We start from the raw sequence: 21787 nt of genomic DNA, 5'->3' as shown, positions 1-21787 counted from the left end.
ACGCGCGTACATTACACCTATTAATTTATTAATTTTAACAAGAGCAAACTCGTTAAAAAAAAAAAATAAAAAAAAACAGATCGAAGGGAAAAAAAGTAATAAGAAATTTGCTAAAAGGACATCACTGGTCCAAGTATTAACCACAGAGAGCCATACACAGAGCAATTATTTAAATCTCTATGTGGGGCAAGAGCATAGTGCTGCATTCTTTACACATTTTTACAGAGACTGCTTTCAGCTTCATGCAGTGCTTAAAAATTAACTACTGTTAAAGGACTGCTAAATACCCAACTTAAAAAAAAAAATAACTGAAATACAACAGAACACTATAACGACTGTAAAATGGGAACGCACAAAATCAGAAACAAAAATAATATGAATAAAGCGTTCTTTTCCATTGTTTTTTACAATATATTTTTTATTATGTAGCTAGACATTAAAAAAACGGAGCTAAAACTCAAAGAAATCATAGAATTTTTCTAACTTGGCTGTTCCTATATTTGTATCAGTAATAAGTTCACCTGTTATACAATCTACACAGCAGGTTGTTAGTCTGCCTGTCAGATATTCTCCTTCGTTGATCCTCCCATAGGTCCTTTACTGCAGTCACAGACATTACCAGTAAAACAGGTATGACTCCAATCTCGGGCTGAAACGCGTTTATGATGGGCACAAAATTTAGTGCAGCCAAAAAAATAAAATAGATGTTGGCAAAGCGGTGAAACTGTTCAAACAGGTTTTTAGGGATAAACGAGAGGAATGTGTACGTGGTGGTCTTGATCTTATTCCCGCAGAACCGCCTGTGCCGACCTTTAGCTTCTTCAACAGAAATCCAGCTTGGGACCACCAATCTCCTCTTCTTTGACTTTGCATAACTTGCCATCTTAGTTTCGGGGCCATGTACGTCCGGGCCTATAAGCACTGGACATGTAACTATAGCAAAAATGTCCCTCAGCTTTTGATCATTCCAATATGATTCCCAACGCTTGCGCTGTGGTGCTTCATTCTTGTAAAGACAGCGCGTTTGTGACAGATATAAGTGCCACACCTGATGATAAGGCTAAAATACATAAATGCAAAGCCATAAACCAGGCTGGGTTAAGACATTCTGTAAATAATAGTAATGGGGAAATTGTTAAATAGTATTTAATCTGCCGGGTATACATACAACTGAAAGCGTATAAATGAGAGCTAAAACGGTAATGTAACACTTAATATTTTGTTGAGCAAGAGACAGCATATTTTGTATAAATCCAACACCTTAATTACACTACAATCAAGGCAACCTTGTTATCACTGGTTCTATAAAATATTATTAAAACACTGCAGGATGGCAACACACATTTCATGAAAAATATTATGCAAAAAAACAAGGCATTCATTCACTTTAATTGTATATATAAAATAATAATTTCCTGTATTTTTAAGAAGTCATATATTGTAGTCATTGTGGCTCTGGAACCAGTCACAGGAACACTGGGGGTGAGATGGGAATACACCTTGGACACCATGCACACAGGAGCATTCACACTTGGGACTAATTCGCCACCACAATGCACTGTATATAATACTTAGTGTTTTATGTTGAAAATATTGGTTTAAAATTAGGTAATATATATTGTCTAAAGGTGCACAAGATTACCGGTTGATTAATTGGGACACAAGTGTCTACATTGACCTCCCTTAGAAACCATTTCATGGAAACTTGGTTTACAAACTTTCGTAAAGCACTGGACTAGTTTGTTTTTACGTGGGCATATTTGCCTACAATGTCTGATGCCGTTATTAGAGAAAAACACAAAAATAATTCAGAGGTGATTTGGAATAAATATCAGTTACCTTATCAAAAATGACTGATGTGTGCTTAAATATGTGTCAAAGCATGACTTAAGCTATTTCCATTTAGAAAGTAAGGCCAAACACAGTCAACATAAACCTAATAATGCACATAGCATGACACGACTAGGCAAATTACCCATAATCCTCCAAGCTGTTGTTACCTTCACTGTCACAACTCATGCAAAAATTGTTTATCTTTCCTAACCAAATACATTATATGCAACAGACATTAGGAAAAGCACTACCATATGTGCTCATGTCACATAAGTTGTGGATGATAAATTGTTATTTTCGAACAAGAAAATCGCACCAAGGCAATATCATCAACTCAACATTTTTATTTTTATTTATTTACCCACATACTGACCCATTGTATACATGTGTGCGATTGTTGTTGATCCTCTTGTCGTAGCAGTAGCGCCTGTAGTCCTCTAGGGCATCTTTGAAGGCGATGACAGTGAGCACAACAATGAGAGGGATCATGGTAATCTCCTTTTGAAAGGCCTCCACCACTGGAAACCAGTTCAGTAACACCAGGAACAAAAAGTACAGGTTTGCTACTCTGAAAAAGAAAAAAGAAAAAGCAATGTCAAAATGATAATCAAAGTGCCCCCAGAAATGTATCGACCCCAGTATTGACATGGTGTGAATTGTCTTCCTGAGGCAATTAGATTTGGGTGATCACCTTTTTTCCTTTTCTTCAGTGTCTTCAACACTGGCAGACTGCAATTTTTAATTTTGCTCTGTGTTTCAGGTCATTGTCCTCAACATACACTAAATGCAACTGTTTGGTTGACTGAAACAGGTTCTTCTCAACAATTTGCTTATATTTGTCTCCATACATATTGGCTGTAGTGGCAACAAGCTTTCCATTTCCTTCGGCTGAAAATCAGCCATGCTGAAAAGGTGGTGGTAGAAAGTAGCATGTTGCTACCACCACGATGATTGGGCACAAGACTGGTGTTACCAGTTATGCTATGGTGCTAAGAATTTTAGGTTTGTACAAAACATTATGTATTGGCTTCAGACCAATTGGCTCAACATTAGTTTGATCAGACCAAAAAAAGCATTTGGTCTAAACTGCGAATGAAGACAATAGCCTACTTACAACATAATCAAACTTTCTCTAAAGAAAATGACTAGACATTAACTTCAATAAATACTAATAGACCAAATAGACCAAATATTAGAATGCATTAGCAGAGAATAACTGCCTATGTACAGCCAAAAGTGCAGCAGAAGGTATCCAAGTATCTTAGTATACCTGGCCACCACATTCTTTGTTCCTCACATTTATCCAATAATTACATAAATTAGCTTAACAGCATAGCTAATTTAAGCATGAACAAATATTTAATTCAATGATTCATTCAAATCATATACCTGTAATTTCACAATTACACTCTAGCTCAAACATACAGAGTTCTTTGCATATTCTAAGTGCACGTCTAACTTCCCACACAAACTTTTCAGCATGATTAGAATGAAAAAGGAAGAAAAGCATTTTAAGTTTCATGCTTGATTTATTCCAAATAAACACTGAAAAAGGCAAAAATAAGTAATATCAGTGACTCAATGTGACTTGATTGTGTACTGGACCACATTCACTATAACACATGTTGAATTTTAACACATGCTTTGTGAATTTTAATTAACATGACTAAATGGTGACCTCTCTAAGTTTTTTTACTCCTACTGACATGCTCTCATGCCTAAGTGTTATTAACTAACTTTTAGTCTTTTATATTTTATCATGCCTACTTCGATCACAGGCTATTTGTAGGTACCATGTGATAGTCAGGGCTACAGCAGGTGTTTTCTTTCTTAGTGTTTTAAGCAGCAGATCAGGAAAGTTTACAGGCATAGTGTGTTTTGGTGAACTAGGATGTTTATATGCTGTTATCACAAACCACCCCTACACCCCTTCAGCCACACATGACACTCGTGAGATACCAGTGAACCTGACCTCTCCTGCTTTCCGGACCTGCCTGATCCATTCTGATGCCATTACTTTCAAATCACTGCTATTAGGTGGCGCCACATAAACAGCTTAGAGATACACAAGATTGCTGTGAATGGCACCACTGAGAAATCATGACAATTCCTTTGGACTATAATTGAATACAGTTTTACTATGATGGTTTAGGACTTGCTATGAACAGTTTTTACTCAATTCTCAGTGAACACCTGACAACTTTAACAAACCACACTTTGAGTGAAAACTCTACTGAATTTCCTGGTTATAAAACTGCACTTTTTAATCATTCATAGTATCCGGTGTCACCCAGATGAGTTTAGCTTCCCTTTAGAATCTGGTCCCTTTCATGGTTTCTTCCTCATATTGTCTTTAATAGATTTTTTATCCTTGTCACATGCTTCCAGAAAAAAAAATCCAGAAATCAGAATGTATGATCCAGAAAAATCCAGAAATCACAATGTATGATATTTTTTAACTATTTATTTGTATGATACAGCTGCAAATAAGTATTTGAACACCTGAGAAAGTCAATGTTAATATTTGGTACAGTAGCCTTTGTTTGCAATTACAGAGGTCAAACGTTTCCTGTAGTTTTTCACCAGGTTTGCACACACTGCTGGAGGGATCTTGGCCCACTCCTCCACACAGATCTTCTCTAGATCAGTCAGGTTTCTGGCCTGTCGCTGAGAAACACGGAGTTTGAGCTCCCTCCAAAGATTCTCTATTGGGTTTAGGTCTGGAGACTGGCTAGGCCATGCCAGAACCTTAATATGCTTCTTACAGAGCCACACCTTGGTTATCCTGGCTGTGTGCTTCGGGTCATTGTCATGTTGGAAGACCCAGCCTCGACCCATCTTCAATGCTCTAACTGAGGGAAGGAGGTTGTTCCCCAAAATCTCGCAACACATGGCCCCGGTCATCCTCTCCTTAATACAGTGCAGTCGCCCTGTCCCATGTGCAGAAAAACACCCCCAAAGCATGATGCTACCACCCCCATGCTTCACAGTAGGGATGGTGTTCTTGGGATAGTACTCATCATTCTTCTTCCTCCAAACACGTTTAGTGGAATTAAGACCCAAAAGTTATATTGTGGTCACATCTGACCACATGACTTTCTCCCATGACTCCTCTGGATCATTCAAATGGTCATTGGCAAACTTAAGACGTGCCTGGACATGTGCTGGTTTAAGCAGGGGAACCTTCCGTGCCATGCATGATTTCAAACCATGACGTCTTCGTGTATTACCAACAGTAACCTTGGAAACGCTGGTCCCAGCTTTTTTCAGGTCATTGACCAGCTCCTCCCATGTAGTTCTGGGCTGATTTCTCACCTTAATTAGGATCATTGAGACCCCATGAGGTGAGATGTTGCATGGAGCCCCAGTCTGAGGGAGATTGGCAGTCATGTTTAGCTTCTTAGGCAATTTCCCCGTAGCCCTTTCCAGCCTTGTGGAGGTGTACAATTTTGTCTCTAGTGTCTTTGGACAGCTCTTTGGTTTTGGCCATGTTAGTAGTTGGATTCTTACTGATTGCATGGGGTGGACAGGTGTCTTTATGCAGCTAACGACCTCAAACAGGCGCATCTAATTTAGGATAATAAATGTAGTGGAGGTGGACATTTTAAAGGCAGACTAACAGGTCTTTGAGGGTCAGAACGGTGTTCAAATATCATACAAATAAATAGTTTAAAAATCATATATTGTGATTTCTGGATTTTTATTTTTTTGATTATGTCTCTCACAGTGGACATGCACCTACGATGACAATTTCAGACCCCTCCATGAATTTATAAGTGGGAGAATTGCAAAATAGCAGGGTGTTCAAATACTTATTTTCCTTACTGTGTGTGTGTGTGTTACTGTGTGTGTGTGTGTGTGTGTGTGTGTGTGTAATATATATATACACACACACAGTGGAACCCACTTATCTCGACCTCGGTTAACTCGACAACCCTATTAAGTCGACGTTTTTGAAGTGAAACCGCCAAATTCAGTTCAATACAGCTGCTACAGGTGTTGTATTGTAAACTGGTGAATCTCTGCTGTTAGTTAGTGCACATATGCCTTTTGTTGTTAAATGTTATGCGATGAACGGGAGGCGAAAGCCGCGCTAGGTAGGAGCGCGGCGCAGAACGTAAGATGAGCAGCAAAAGCATAGAATGAACACCGGCAGGATCGGGGGGAATCCGCGATGCGCTTTGGGAAGAAAAGAGCAGCCGTTAAGAGAGTGCCGGTGGGAAGACACATACCGGGATACGCATGAGCGATAACAACGACCGCCGTGAACCAACATATACCAACAAAAACAGACGGTGAGAGTGTGGAAGTTTAAATAGGAGCTGGTGATGATGCTAAACGAGCACCATATGTGCGCGATTGAAGCCGGGAGCTTCAGAGAAAGCGGCAGAGAAAACACCTGACACGCCGAAGGGGGCCGAAGGGGGCGTGGCAGGTGGATTCCTGACAGTTGAATATTATATATATATATATATATATATATATATATATATATATATATATATATATATATATATATATATATATACATATACACACACACACACACACACACACACACACACACACACACACACACACACACACACACACACTATATATAGCAACATTTCCATTCCCTACATTTCAAAACACAAACATACAAAACTCCCCAGATTGACTAATTCAGTTTAGGGTTGTGCCATTTTGGTGCAATGCACACACCTTTTCCACCTAGTGGAAAAAACAAGTAAATGACTGACCTTCAATGCAAATACTGCACCTTGTCCCGTCAGTTGCATTGACAGCTTCTGTCTTTTGAAATTCTGAAGAAACTGTATTGCAAGTTAAAATATTAACTGCAAATATTTTCCTAGCATTTAAACAATGCAGATGCAAGCAACACATTACTATCCTAATCAGGCATGAATTTTTGGAATGGTCTATATTAAAAGACTTATAGACTTATAGTGACTGTATAAACTTACAGTCAACACCACTGCGGTGGTCTGAAATACCATCTGTCGCAACAACAGCACTTAGAACAACTAACAAAATCTATGCGGCTTTGTTCTGAAACCTGCTCCCAGAGGACCAGAGTGGACTTCTGCTTTGAAAATACACCGTCATGGTAGGTCTAGTACTAGTACTAGTAAAAAGAAAACCAGTGAAGGTCTCATTGTCCCTGATGTGTTTTAAGACTAAAAGCACTGTGAACTATCCAACCTGAAAAGAGTTCCTGACAAAACCTATAATAAATAAGGAAGCATTTCATGAAGTTAAGAAAATATTCAAGCAAATATACACAGAGGGCTGTCATTTTTACAAAACATTAAGCAAGCTCTCTCCTCTGATGCATGACGTATTTTATTGATCATTTCAATCACTTGGAAATATCGGTCTTCCACCAATAATTTTGTAAATCAAGTATTTCATTGATGCATAATAAAGATAAAGGAACCAGTAGCCCCATGCTCATACAATCCAGTGTATAGAGCTTGATGATATAAAAGATTTAAAAATATATATATTTTTAGCCACCTGTGTTAAACATTAAATTCCTTCACTTCAACAATTCCTTCTGTGATGCACTCAGATCAGACCTGGATTATTAAAAATGTTTACCATCAGAAGATTTCTGACAATAATTCTCATTTCTTAGGACACTGGGTTAAATGCAATTTGTTCACGTCAGGGATAAGGTTTGATCCAAAATTCAATATGTTCAATCAGTAAGTTTATGCTTACCCTTAGGCATAACTTATTTTCCTTTTAGTTGCTCTTATTCCTGCTAGCTATCAAACCACTAGCTATTTTACAGTGGTCTGCAAAGACATCAGAGAACAAAATGTCATTTTACGCTGACGACTATTCTCTCTCTCCAACCCTTCAAATGAATGCAAGACATTAAATCAACCATGAAGAAGTTTCTTTGGAGTGCCACAGTATAAAATCAGTCTCTTAAGGAGCAAATTCTTTTCAATTAACCCAATAGCACAGTCATGAACATTCACTTCCCTTCCCTTCACAAGGTCTCAGAGAATTTCAAAATAACCAGTAGTCTACATTGCCACATCTATCGTATTTTCCGGACTATAAGCCGCTACTTTTTTCCTACGCTTTGAACCCCGCGGCTTAAACAGCGAAGCGGCTAATTTATGGATTCTTCCTGGATTTTTTCCGGTTTCACAAGCTTCAAGCCAAAAAACTGAGCCCCATAACACTAGACCAATAAAATTGCCGAATGGGTTCAGGTGAACCAATGAAACTCTTTATATTAAATCGGATGCGCTCCCACTGAATTCGGCCGCACCACATCATAAATATGGATGAGGTTCCTCTGACGTTTGACCTGCCGCTCACTCAGACTGTCTACAGGAAATGCGAATCATTCGTCACGCTGAAAACAACCGGGCATGAAAAAACGCACTTCAACTGTGTTCTGAGCTGCACGGCATCGGAAGAAAAGCTTCACCACCGATGGTGATTTTTAAACACACGACGATGCCAAATGAAAAACTCCCGAGAGAAATAGTTGTGAAAGGAAGGAGGAAGACAGTGAACAATGACTTCCTTGGTAGGCTACTGTTTAGATACAAGCCGTTGTAAGGCATTGAGTCTGGGTCATTGGCTAGCTCACTAACTCCAGTTGCAACAGAAATCATATAAGCACAGACAGGTTTCCAAAACTCGTGCTTTTTTTTTTTTTCTTGGCAAAATCTTTACGGGTTAGTCAAAGTAACTTCAAAAATGAGCATCAGAAAATAATAAGGACATATTCCTTGGTCTTGCACACATGCAGTAATACCGGAAACATATTTCACCCGTTACACCGTGTAACAGACACTGTCTTTCGTTAAAGCCTGTGTAAAGTTCATTAGTTTCAGCGGCTTATTTATGTTCAAAATAAAAATCTTTGTAAAATTCAGTGGGTGTGGCTTATATTTGGGTGCACTTAATAGTCCGGAAATTACGGTATATCCAAACATTTTAGAATTTTTTTAAAATATGACCATGCATTCCATTTTACTCACTCGATTTTACCTGCATGATGAAGTAACTGTTAAAATTAATATAAAGGCTAAACGTCTATTTCATTTTAAATACACCGACCAGGCAATACTTCTTAGCCACCGATCAGCCATAACATTATGACCAACTGCCCACTATTGTGCTGGTCACCCTTTTTCTTCCAAAACAGTCGTGACCCTTTGAGCATTCACAGCATTGACCTCTTCAGCAATTTCATCTACAGGAGCTAGTCTATGGACCAGACTTTGCTCCCCACGTGCATCAATGAGCCTTGGCTGTCCATCACGCTGTCACCAGTTCACCACTGTTTCTTCCTGATAGATACTGACCACTGCAGACCAGGAAAACCCCACAAGAGCTGCAGTTTTGGAGAAGCTCTGACTGAAGTCATCTATCCATCACAGTTTTGCCCTCGTCAAAGTCGTTCAAATCCCTACGCTTACAAATTTTTCCTGCTTCCAACACGTCAACTTTGAGGACAAATACTTTACTTTACTAAGATACTGTATATTTAACCCACTTACAGGTGGCATGATAAATATAGATAATTAGTGTTATTCACTTAACCTGTCATATTGTTGTAATGTGATAAATAACTTATACGCTGACCAGGCATTATGTTTAACTTAATTTATCTTGACAAAAAATCCTCTGTAATAAAAAAAAAAAAAGTTATTTTCAGAGAACTAATGGGGGAGGTGGTAAAAGCACTGGCTTTCTGGTCAGAAGGTTGGGGTTCAAGCCCCAATATCAACAAGCTGCCGCCCCAAAATATTCTCTCACCATTGCAACTGTCAGAGTATTTAAAATAGGCTTGTGATGCAACCAGGGATTTCACAGTAGATGTAAATTGTGCTAAGAAATCTTAATACGTACTATGGCTGTACCTGCACTCTGACCGCAGCTTCCTAACATCTCTGGAACATGCGAGGAAAGAATTTCACTGTGCTGTAAAGTACATGTGACAAATATAAAGCACCTTTCTTTCTTTACCCTTCTTTAAACCACACAAAGGTGTGGATTTGCAACGCTTTCAACTTCATTACTGGGCATGCATTATTCAAGCTTTTTCTATTTAGTCTGAATGGTCACACATTGAAAATAGATTTTACAGCTTATAATGTCCTGTTAAAATGTACAAAATTTCTAATCATCATCAACACATGATTGCATCTAAAAATTGTTAGCATATAACTTATTTGGAAACAAACATCATTCTCCTACCCACTCAGTATTGTGTAGTGTAAAATGTAGTTGGTTGTTAATTCATGTAACAAAAATGGATAAACACAGACACAGAATTAAGTCCATAATGTACATTTTCAATTAAATGTATGGGTATTTACAGTATTCATGGTCTGTAGAAATAACAAGAAAAAAACACAAAATGCTGTGGCTTGGTGCACTACAATATGTTTTTTCAACTGTCTGTTCGTTCACTATTTTGTCAACAATCTCAAAGGTGGTTTGAATGTGGACATTTCACGCAGCCACTGAGCCAGTGCTGTTAGAATGCATGCAAGCTGTTTTCAGACACGACCTACTGCAGGAGGTGGAAATACACCATTCTTTGTTATCTCTCACGTTACATGAAATGGATATCATTTACTCATATCCTGCTTAATGACACAAACCTTGCATGAACCCTTTTACCTGTGAAACTGCTGGAAAAGATTCATGGGTATGAAGCTGAGAATGGTGTACTTGGTGGTCCGAATGCTGTTGCTTTGATAGCCTTTAGAGATGCTCTGGTATTCTGCTCGGAGTGGACCATATCGTGCCACCACCGTTCTTCGTTTTCCGGGCAGTCTGCGTCCCGAGTGGTCCTTAGTATCAAAATCAGCTTTTGAGCTTGGTGCTTCATTGGCAGAGGACCAGCCTTGCGTTAAATCTGTGGAGGCCAACTGTTGCCATCTTTGCCGAAACCAATGCATGCCCTCCATTAGTGGATCAGGAGGTTCAAAAAGACTCCTGTTTCCTACTCAGCCTTTCCAACTTCCCTGCACACACAAACAAACAGGGAACTAAACCACAGGAATCGGCTTTATGTATTACAGTAAGAGGTCTGCTAAACGATATCTTCACAGCAATCAGGCCAAAATATGTTATAGTTTTCAGCTCAAAATTAAACTCGTCTTCATCATGAAAATTTAAATGTTTAAAAAAAAAAAAGGAAGTGGGGAAAAAGCACCAACTGAAACAAGTATGACCTTTTAAATTATGCAGTGGTTCTCTCAAATAAATAAATAAATAAATAAATAAATAAATGACTGTGATAAGGCCATGGAGGATTGCTATAAAGCTTTAAAAACCTACAGCTGCATTCGGGTCATGATCATCTCAAACACCCAGTACAATGCAATAAGCCTCACAAAAAAAAGTAGGATTTGTTATTTCATTTCCGGTTTCTCCGACGTTCTGACAGGCTGAACTGATTTTGCAATTAAAAAAATCAATTTCAGGGTTTAGACATGAGTACTGGTTAAGCATCAGGACTGGTTTATGACTTTATATCTCTGTTTGGAAGTGATGCGCTTGGAGCAACATAATAACAAAAACTTTCCCACTCAGGTCTGTAAGTTCCCCGGCTAAGGGGGACAAAAGCTCATGTTAATCGGGTTCCATGAGTTGCTTCTCCTCATGAGTTTATAAAACAACACGCAGGAGAAATCCCGAGATCTTTATCCGACACGAAACACGCCTTTGATTGAAATCGCTCCGACTTCCTATTAGGTCTGGAGAAGGCCCGCTATATGAACTGATAGTAATGAAAAATACAGCAAAAAAGCAATACGCCTATACCTATTTGTATGCAACATAAGCACACGTTTGTGTACTTAAATAACATCATCTGTATGATCGTTTATACCCAGAGTCTCTTCCAACTATTTTACTATTTAATACTTCTCCCTCTCCGGCTCATCTGAAGCTCAGGGTTTGGTCAGACCTGGTTTGTTAGCTAGCCTGCTAACCAACTTACCGCATCCAGCTGTAATAAAACTTACCCGCTCAGCTCATCGGCTCTTCTGCACGACCCCACGGGCTTCATCAAGTCGGCGTGTTGAGGGGATGAAGTAAGGCGGGCTGAGCGGTTTCCTTTTCCTGGTTGTTATGTATCAGATTATCGGCGTTAGTTACATTTTCGACACCAAGCGGCTTTTACAGCAGGGACTTGCGCGGATCTCGTTGTGCCTTTTGCGCATCATTGGTAAACCTTCTGGTGCATTTGCATGTGTGGGAAGTTCCGATTTTCCACTAAAATCCTTTTAGACACGAGGAGCGCATTTCTAAATCAACAAAATACACTGCTGGTGTAGGTTCCCCTTTTTCTGCTTCCATCATGCAAGGGGAGGTTGCATGAACACACTTTCTTTCTCTTTTTCCCTCCCTCTCTCTCGCTCAAATTTCATATATTTTTATCTCATCAGTAAACTTACACACAATTCAGAAGTGCTATAAAACTCGAATAAATGTTCCTCTCAAGGTTCCTCGTGCCTCTGCCTCTCTCATTAAGGATGAACCTGTAAATTTTAACTTTAGAACCTCTTTAACTGTGTTAAACTGCTTTGGGAGCATGTTCATTTTGAATAGTGTGATACAAACAAAACTGCATTCAGTTTTGAAATCTGAAATTAGTCTACACTTGGTCTTATTTAGTTCATAATCGCGATTAATCGCACGATTGCCATGAGTTATTCACCTTAATCGGACATATTGATCTGTTCTAGTACCTTAAATGAATACTTTTCAGGTTTTTAATATCAACATAGCCATAGACAAATATGGAGGCTTTATATGCAAATGCATGTTTATTATTAGTGAAACCAAACTCAACATAGAGCATAAAGCCAAAATATTCTTGTAAATGTAAATGTAAATTAGTAAATCTTCAGGACACTAATTGGAAAACACTAACGGTTTTAATGACCGAATATGTCCATCATGGGTAATTTTGGTGCTTTATTTGAGACTTGGCGCATCAAAGTGAATAAAATCCTTTAGTGATTAAAAAATATTTTTCAGTGGTGTTTTTAAAAATATAGAAAAGAGTAAAGTAAAAGTAAAGGACATTGTGAATAAATGTGTGTTGCGTTAAAGGTTTTAATTCAGCTTCTTTTTATATTTAGTTATTTATATTTTCAATAAAAATGGTCAAACCGAAATGTGTCCTGCATTAATCATCTGTTAATAAAATTAGTACCATTAGGGAAACATTAGGGATATTCTTCAAATATTCCAGCAATGTTGGGGTCAGACATTTTTGGTCTGTACTGTATATATATATATATATATATATATATATATACAGTGAGGAAAATAAGTATTTGAACACCCTGCTATTTTGCAAGTTCTCTCACTTAGAAATCATGGAGGGGTCTGAAATTGTCATCATAGGTGCATGTCCACTGTGAGAGACATAATCTAAAAAAAAAATCCAGAAATCACAATATATGATTTTTTAACTATTTATTTGTATGATACAGCTGCAAATAAGTATTTGAACACCTGAAAAAGTCAATGTTAATATTTGGTACAGGAGCCTTTGTTTGCAATTACAGAGGTCAAACGTTTCCTGTAGTTTTTCACCAGGTTTGCACACACTGCAGGGGGGATTTTGGCCCACTCCTCCACTCAGATCTTCTCTAGATCAGTCAGGTTTCTGGCCTGTCGCTGAGAAACACGGAGTTTGAGCTTCCTCCAAAGATTCTCTATTGGGTTTAGGTCTGGAGACTGGCTAGGCCACGCCAGAACCTTGATATGCTTCTTACAGAGCCACTCCTTGGTTATCCTGGCTGTGTGCTTCGGGTCATTTTCATGTTGGAAGACCCAGCTTCGACCCATCTTCAATGCTCTAACTGAGGGAAGGAGGTTGTTCGCCAAAATCTCGCAATACATGGCCCCGGTCATACTCTCATTAATACAGTGCAGTCGCCCTGTCCCATGTACAGAAAAACACCCCCAAAGCATGATGCTACCACCCCCATGCTTCACAGTAGGGATGGTGTTCTTGGGATGGTACTCATCATTCTTCTTCCTCCAAACACGTTTAGTGGAATTATGACGCAAAAGTTCTATTTTGGTCTCATCTGACCACATGACTTTCTCCCATGACTCCTCTGGATCATCCAAATGGTCATTGGCAAACTAAAGACGTGCCTGGACATGAGCTGGTTTAAGCAGGGGAACCTTCCGTGCCATGCATGATTTTAAACCATGATGTCTTAGTGTATTACCAACAGTAACCTTGGAAACGGTGGTCCCAGCTCTTTTCAGGTCATTGACCAGCTCCTCCCGTGTAGTTCTGGGCTGATTTCTCACCTTCCTTAGGATCATTGAGACCCCACGCGGTGAGATCTTGCATGGAGCCCCAGTCCGAGGGAGATTGACAGTCATGTTTAGCTTCTTCCATTTTCTAATAATTGCTCCAACAGTGGACCTTTTTTCACCAAGCTGCTTGGCAATTTCCCCGTAGCCCTTTCCAGCCTTGTGGAGGTGTACAATTTTGTCTCTAGTGTCTTTGGACAGCTCTTTGGTCTTGGCCATGTTAGTAGTTGGATTCTTACTGATTGTATGGGGTGGACAGGTGTCTTTATGCAGCCAACGACCTCAAACAGGTGCATCTAATTTAGGATAATAAATGTAGTGGAGGTGGACATTTTAAAGGCAGACTAACAGGTCTTTAAGGGTCAGAATTCTAGCTGATAGACAGGTGTTCAAATACTTATTTGCAGCTGTATCATACAAATAAATAGTTTAAAAATCATAAATTGTGATTTCTGGATTTTTTTTTTTAGATTATGTCTCTCCCAGTGGACATGCACCTACGATGACAATTTCAGACCCCAAGATGATTTCTAAGTGGGAGAACTTGCAAAATAGCAGGGTGTTCAAATACTTATTTTCCTCACTGTATATATATATATATATATATATATATATATATATATATATATATACACAGTACAGACCAAAGGTTTGGACACACCTTCTCATTCAAAGAGTTTTCTTTATTTTCATGACTATGAAAATTGTAGAGTCACACTGAAGGCATCAAGGTCTATTGGACCAAGAAGGAGAGTGATGGGGTGCTGCGCCAGATGACCTGGCCTCCACAGTCACCGGACCTGAACCCAATCGAGATGGTTTAGGGGTGAGCTGGACCGCAGAGTGAAGGCAAAAGGGCCAACAAGTGCCAAGCATCTCTCGGGGAACTCCTTCAACACTGTTGGAAGACCATTTCAGGTGAAGCTCATCAAGAGAATGCCAAGAGTGTGCAAAGCAGTAATCAAAGCAAAAGGTGGCTACTTTGAAGAACCTAGAATATGACATTTTTCAGTTGTTTCACACTTTTTTGTTATGTATATAATTCCATATATAATTCCACATGTGTTAATTCATAGTTTTGATGCCTTCAGTGTGAATCTACAATTCTATATATATATACACATAGCGGTTAAGAGCCTTGCTCAAGGGTCCCAAGAGTAACAGCTTGGCGATCCCGGACCCTCCGATTAGTAACCCAGAGCCTTAACCACTGACCTACTAACTTCCCACCTAATAATAAATGCTTGTCATACTAGAGTAGTACCTATCAGTGGGTGGAATATCTGATACAGCAAATGGATGGCAGAGTTCTGGAAACTGATGTGTTGGAAACAGTAAATGACAGTAGGGACTTTATTAGAAGTGAAATTATAAATGCTAGGTGACTAGGATCATAAATAACATCTCTGTAACTACAGAAGTGGGGTGTTAAAGCTGAAAAACTGCTAAAATAGTTCATGCTGGCTCTGATAGAAAAGTGTAGCTGTTGAGTAGCTTTTGGCCGATCAGAGTGCCGATGCTGACTCATGTCCACAATTAAGAATGCTTACAATGGTCATGCAGGCATCAGAAATGGACCATAGAAAAGTTGAAGAAGGTGTCCTGAGCTGATAAATTACATTTTCTTTTACAGTACAAGGATGGCTGAAAGTGTGTGTATTGCTTATGGACAACCTTGAGCCCTGGCACTCATGTGGATGTTACTTTGACAAAGTAGGAATGACCTACCTAAATAATGTTGCAGACCAAGTAACACCCATTTATGGCAATGGTATTCCCTGAACTAGAATCTTTGGGATGTACTGGACAAACAGGTAATATCTATTGAAGTCCCACTGTAGAACTTACCAGACTTAAAAAGGATTTGCAATTATCTTCTTCACAGGTTTTGTGGAGTTCAAGCCTTGACAGGTCAAAGCTGTTTTGGAGTCTCAAAGGGATCTACAAATGATTAGGCAGGTAGACTTTTTTTTTTTTTTATGGTTGAACAGTGTGTATTGTTATAACATGATATATGTCTGTACATTTATGTTGATGTAGTACAAGTGCAACATAGCATTGGATATATTAGGTTACATCTACCACACTGATTAACACCTGTGTACTACAGCTACCTTATTACTGCTGCACATCAACATAAACTGTGGTTTCTTCATCTGTGTATGAATAATATGAATCTGATATTTTAATGAGAGAAAGTAAATGTGCAATACATTTTCTAAATGTTAAGTGCAACAAGGATGGAATAAGATGCTGCTTGGATAATACAGAAATAACTTATCATATCATTCCTGTACATTACACTTGCGTATGGCGAGCATAGCTGCAACTGTGAAAGCTGAAAATGCACAGTATTTTTCACAGAACTCTGTATATTTATTTAAGAAGAATCAAATGAAACATCTGGGATAAGTCTTGCACATTGTTATTTTGCTTTCTGCCATTCACAGATTACCATTAGTCACCAACATTCAGGGCTTATTGAGTACAAAGAAAAACAAGCAAGAGAAAAAGAACAGAAAACTGTTTGAAATCAGCTCAAGAAAGCTTCAAAACATATAAAATATAAAAAAAAATATAAATGGTTTAAATAGAGCAATTGGTGCTATAAAGTGTTCACGCTAATCATTCAATAGCCAAAAGCAGTTATTTATTCATATTAGTGAATGGGGGGAACGTGGCAGCTCAATGGTTAAGTCGATAGGAAGGTCAGGGGTTCCAGGACCACCAAGATGCCATTGTTGGGCCCATAATTTTTTCTGGTTGCTGTATAATCTCTGACCTCCAACTTCCTAACAAGCTGAGATGTGCAAAGAAAGAATTCCACTGTGCTATAATGTAAATGTATCAAATGTATCAAATGTATCAAATCTATCTATCTATCTATCTATCTATCTATCTATCTATCTATCTATCTATCTATCTATCTATCTATCTATCTATCTGTATGTCTGTCTTTTCTGCTTAAAGACTTTTAGAAAGCATTTGAATGTGTGCTGTGATTAAGTAAAAAAACCCACATCCAGGTAGGAGGTTAAAACGACAGGGATAATGAATCAAATCCAATGCCAGTAACAATGTGTTCATTACACAAGGACAAGATCCCTGACAGTTTGATCTCAGAGATTTCCTGGAAGACTTTTAGCTTGAAAATTTCCTTCCGGGTTTAATTGGTTTTTTTTTTTTGTTTTTTTTTTTTGTCTTGTAAAATATACCTTCAGTTCGCGCGAAATTACCCTTAATTGCAAAAGAAAAAAACAAAAAACAAACAAACCCTGACTTTGGATGATGTTGGTTAAACAAAGCTACGTCTACACTATAGTTATCATTTGAGAACTAATGCATTAAATGGGTCTAATCCACTAAACACGTCAAATGACTCCTAACTTATGGTCGCCAGGTCCGTTGAAAACACGCGACCCCTTTATCGACCTTTTCTTAAAGCATCACTATTTGTCCTTGAGTTGTGTTTTTATTTTTAAATCTTTGTGTTAATAATGTAAAAGTAAACAATCTTTATATGTGATTTTTATTTGACATCATGTACTCAAAACAGACAGATTATACACTAAAACTAAAGCGCGAAAATTGTGGTTCTGGCAACACAGCTTTAGCTGCATCAGCCATGTGATATGCGTCTCAGCTGAGGCAGGAAAGCGGAAGTGGAAGCCGCCATGCTGAAACTGCTCGATAAATTATCTCCAACAGAGTGTCCTAAAGTAGGTAACAGGACATTGAGATGTGTATCGGTTTATAACAAGTCAGCTTTGCATAATGGTGTGGAAATTAATTGCTGCATGCAGTGCGTTTAATGGAGAAAGGAAACGTTTTATATGGAGAACGAGCTCACACTAGTATACAGCATCAATCCAGATGTACAACAGGCGCAAAGTCAAAATATTTATTCAGCCGTGGGAATTATGAGTTGAAGGGATATTGTTGAATAATAGTAAAATTGTTTTATTTTATTATTATTATTATTATTATTATTATTATTGCTGCATATCATGATTTAACTTCTCATCATTGCTGCTTGTTCAGCTCCTGCACAGGGTGGTGGATGGGCTCTGTGGTCGAAATCAGCCCAAGCGCCTGGAGTATGGTGCAACATGGAGTCTTCCGGAGTGGGGTGAACTGATCAGCTCCCTAACCCACTTCTTTCGAGTTGCAGTTGGGAGGAAATGCTCAGACCAGGAGGTTACGTATCTGAAATTTTAATTGTACTTGGACCCCTGTCTAATCATTCCTACATGTGCTTGGGCCTCTCTTTGCATCTGTAATTGACTCCACTCTTGTGGCAAGACTTTCTATTAGACATTGTGCTTTTAAACCACAAGAGCATCCCATTTCAGTTGATCCCAAACCAGTTTATTGAGACTTGTGCCTTTTTCTTGGGTTCTTGGGAAACCAAGCCGAGGTTTATGGACCACTTTATATTATAGTGCATAGGAAAATTGTTGTGCTGGAACAGATGGGATTGATCCCTTGTTCCTCTGAACCAAAATGATAATGCTATAGGCATTCTATACAGTTGTGTGCCTTTAATTTTATGGCAACAGCTTGAAAGCCCCACATAAAAAAATCTTTTGACATAGTGTGTAAATTCATATTTGATAGGTTTGTGTTGTTGAGAATGTCTAACAACTAATCTCCGTTTAATTAGGACGTAAACCATGTGATGTAAGAATCGCAAACAATTCATATAAATTGTTGAGCTCACGCAGTATCTCATGCATTTTTTTTCCCCCATGTTGCATTTGTGTAGATAAAGGAATTGTTGGGTGATTTGGAATCTGCACATTCAGAGGCTGTTCTGCAGTGTGTGCATGCCAGGCAGGAGGAGATCAGGCAAGCTCTGGTGGACAGAACCTACAGAATCTGCAGTACGCAACTCGACGACTTCAACTGGCAGCTAAAAGTACGCAACAGTGTAAAGTTGTCCTGTCTAGGGATCACTAAGTTAATAATGACTATTGTATCAGGAATGATTTTTACCAGGAAGGCTGGATCAAGATCAGATCAATCTGAATCCCTGATCCACTGACCTATTTTCTGACATGGAGCATGTAATGTTAAAAGACATGACACAGATGTTGTTCATGTACATAGGACACAAAAAGTACACTGTTCTTGTGCCTCTGATGTTTTGCATAAAATTGCATTCGACTCACAGTTGATGACCGAATTTAATAGTGATCGACCGATTCATTGGTTTTGCAGATTAATCGGCAACGATAGTCGATTGCTGAAACTATCGGCTATCTGCATAATCTATACTGATACTAGTTTTTCCGGGTGGCGTCTGGGCTTGAGCGGCTGAAAAGTCCTGCTGTCATTATACAGTACAAGAGCGGCCTCTAGAGGCGATTCACTGACACCACGTGCTGTTTGTTTTGACACGTTAGACTGAGTGTTGTACTTCATTCAAGTTAGTTCATAGTGCATTTACTAAAGTTGATCAATAAAATGAACTGTTCAAATAAACAATACTTCAGAAACATTTATTAACTTCAGTTAATGTTACAAATGGAATCTTAATTTTAAAGCATTACCATTTCACATAATTCCAGTCATCCTTACAAAGGATACTTTAAATGTATTCACAAAGTCCAGAGCATTGAAATTATTCATTTTATTATATTTATTAATTTATTTATTTTGTATTAATGTTCAGTGCTATTTTACATGGAGTTTTAAACCCATTTTAATGGAGGTAGCAGAGCTGAAGATGTTAAAGTTTTCGTTGGGAGTGATGAGGATGGACAGGATTAAAAAAGAGTTTATTAGAGGGACAGAGCATGTAGGACGTTTTAGGGACAAGGTGAGGGAGGTGAGATTGAGATGGTTTGGACATGTGCAGAGGAGGAACATGGGGTATATCAGTAGAAGAATGCTGAGGATGGAGCCACCAGGAGGAAAGAAAAGAGGAAGGCCAAGGAGGAGGTTTATGGATGTGGTGAGGGAAGACATGCAGGTAGTCGGTGTGAAAGAGGCAGATGTAGAGGACGGGGGTTTGGAGACGGATCCACTGAGGCGACCCCTAATGGGAGAAGCCAAAAGAAAAGCATTTTCACTCTTATCGGTTGATTAATCAGTATACAACATAGATATCAATATCAGTAAAACAGTCGACCTCCTAGAATATAAGCATTGGAAATCTGTTCACTTTGATTTCAGAAGTATATCAAAAAGGAAACAAGATATCACTGCAGTTCAAGCCCTGCTTTATATTAGCACATTTTTCTTTTCTGTAACATAGAAATTTCCCCACTGTGGGACAAATAAAGGTATAATTTATCTTGTCTTAGTTAAGACAATGAGTTTGCTGACCAAAGAGCTTTTTTAAAATCTCCTCTTTCCCTTATTTTCGGTTTAGCTTGCATTATCCAGTGATAAGCTGTCATCATTAAACACTCCTCTACTAAACCTCAGTCTTGACCTGACAGAGGATGGAATCCAGAAAGCTGTAAACATAGAAATGAACAAAGAAGAGTTAAACACGCTCATCACCACATTAGAAGCTGCAAATAAGGTACGTGCTTTCTCTCACACAGGCATTATTTGTCATCATTTTATTGCCTACCATTTTGGATCGGTACATTGATGTTACCACATGTATTGATGTCTCCTTCAACACACTGTGTAGGTGGTCCTACAGATGAAATGAACGGAGCATATTAAAAACCTGTGGATCAAGAGCTGAGAACTGGCTCGGGAACGAGGATCTGCGACGCTTTTAAAGGACGTTGTGCAACCAGGAAAATATGGTATAGCTGTGGCTCAGCGCCTCAGTCGGCTAAGGTTCAGATCGTGTGTAACAACATTGGAAATGGACTAACAAAATTTTTGCTTGTGTACACTTTTCTATTCTAATCCATGTGAAGAATTGAGCAGATTTCAAATGAGCACATGCTGAATATTTAAGATTGTAACTGATGCACATTAATGCAGTGAGCACAGCAGAACTCCTGATAGATATACCTATATATCACTGCTCGTTCGAGAGTAGCAGACAGTAATTAATGTGAGCAGAGCCTGTAACTGATGAAAATTAATGCAAACAGAGTCTATCTGATTAGAAGTTTCCACATCAGCTTTCTGTCCCTGGTCTAGACAAGTCTTTCAGTTTCAATTGACTGTCTTCAATTTTCATTTGCCTTTTTTTCTACCCCTATGGAGAACCCTGGCTGTATAGATGTATGATAGGAGAGACAGAGCTGGTTGTTTAATAAACTGCATTTAATGTTGTTCCACCTCTCAGCCATTTGCTTCATTTTGCACACATCTGCTGCTGAGCTACAGCAACTTCTCTCACTCATACTTAAGATCTGCAGGTGAAAGTAAGATACACTTGTCAAAGTGGTTCTTGAGAGGTTCTGTAAAAGGTTAGTTTACACTCTGACATACACGAGAGAGGCAAATGGCATTCTGCAGCAGGTGTGGAGCATCTTCTGTTAAGTTTCCTCTGTAGCACTACAGCAAATTAATCGTTTATTTTTATAGCGCTTCTCACAACAGACATTTTCTCCAAGCAGCTTAAGATGAACGATGTGTATTTACCCCCTGATGAGCAGCCATGGCGACTGTGGCAAGGAAAAACTCCCTTAGAAGACAACAG

General features: G+C 38.7%; 2 protein-coding genes across 5 annotated transcripts in view; one reads left to right on the top strand and one right to left on the bottom strand.

Moving 5' to 3' along the window:
- The window catches only part of atp10d (ATPase phospholipid transporting 10D), a 31658-nt gene extending 19417 nt beyond the window's left edge, over positions 1 to 12241 (bottom strand). The window contains exons 1-3 of one of the 4 annotated variants that reach the window (XM_083540209.1): positions 11850 to 12241; positions 10498 to 10844; positions 2207 to 2401 (exon numbers count right to left, since the gene is read on the bottom strand). In XM_083540209.1, the coding sequence (XP_083396335.1) occupies positions 2207 to 2401; positions 10498 to 10787 (485 nt within the window). In that variant the 5' untranslated portion in view covers positions 10788 to 10844; positions 11850 to 12241. Of the gene's footprint in view, positions 1 to 521; positions 1055 to 2206; positions 2402 to 10497; positions 10845 to 11824 lie in introns of those variants that run through there. The other 3 variants (XM_083540212.1, XM_083540210.1, XM_083540211.1) reach the window with 3 other exon arrangements.
- Positions 12242 to 17744: 5503 nt separating this feature from the next.
- Positions 17745 to 21417, top strand: commd8 (COMM domain containing 8). The gene is made up of 5 exons (XM_083540613.1): positions 17745 to 17888; positions 18211 to 18366; positions 18935 to 19087; positions 20546 to 20701; positions 20816 to 21417. Exons 1-5 carry the CDS (start codon positions 17844 to 17846, stop codon positions 20834 to 20836), a joined length of 531 nt encoding a protein of 176 aa, XP_083396739.1. The 5' UTR covers positions 17745 to 17843; the 3' UTR covers positions 20837 to 21417.
- Positions 21418 to 21787: the final 370 nt, after the last annotated feature.

The sequence above is a fragment of the Silurus aristotelis genome (genome assembly GCF_946808225.1).
Source record: "Silurus aristotelis genome assembly, chromosome: 4".
In the NCBI taxonomy this organism is placed as follows: Eukaryota; Metazoa; Chordata; class Actinopteri; order Siluriformes; family Siluridae; genus Silurus; species Silurus aristotelis.
Note: the sequence above shows the minus strand (reverse complement) of the source record. Positions and strands in the feature narration are given on the sequence as shown.

Excerpts from the sequence above, each read along its gene's own strand:
- commd8 (XM_083540613.1), top strand. The coding sequence starts at position 17,844 with ATGCTGAAACTGCTCGATAAATTATCTCCAACAGAGTGTCCTAAA. Across the intron at positions 19,088-20,545 it reads ACTTCAACTGGCAGCTAAAA|CTTGCATTATCCAGTGATAA; the intron begins GTACGCAACAGT and ends TTTTCGGTTTAG. Across the intron at positions 20,702-20,815 it reads CATTAGAAGCTGCAAATAAG|GTGGTCCTACAGATGAAATG; the intron begins GTACGTGCTTTC and ends CACACTGTGTAG.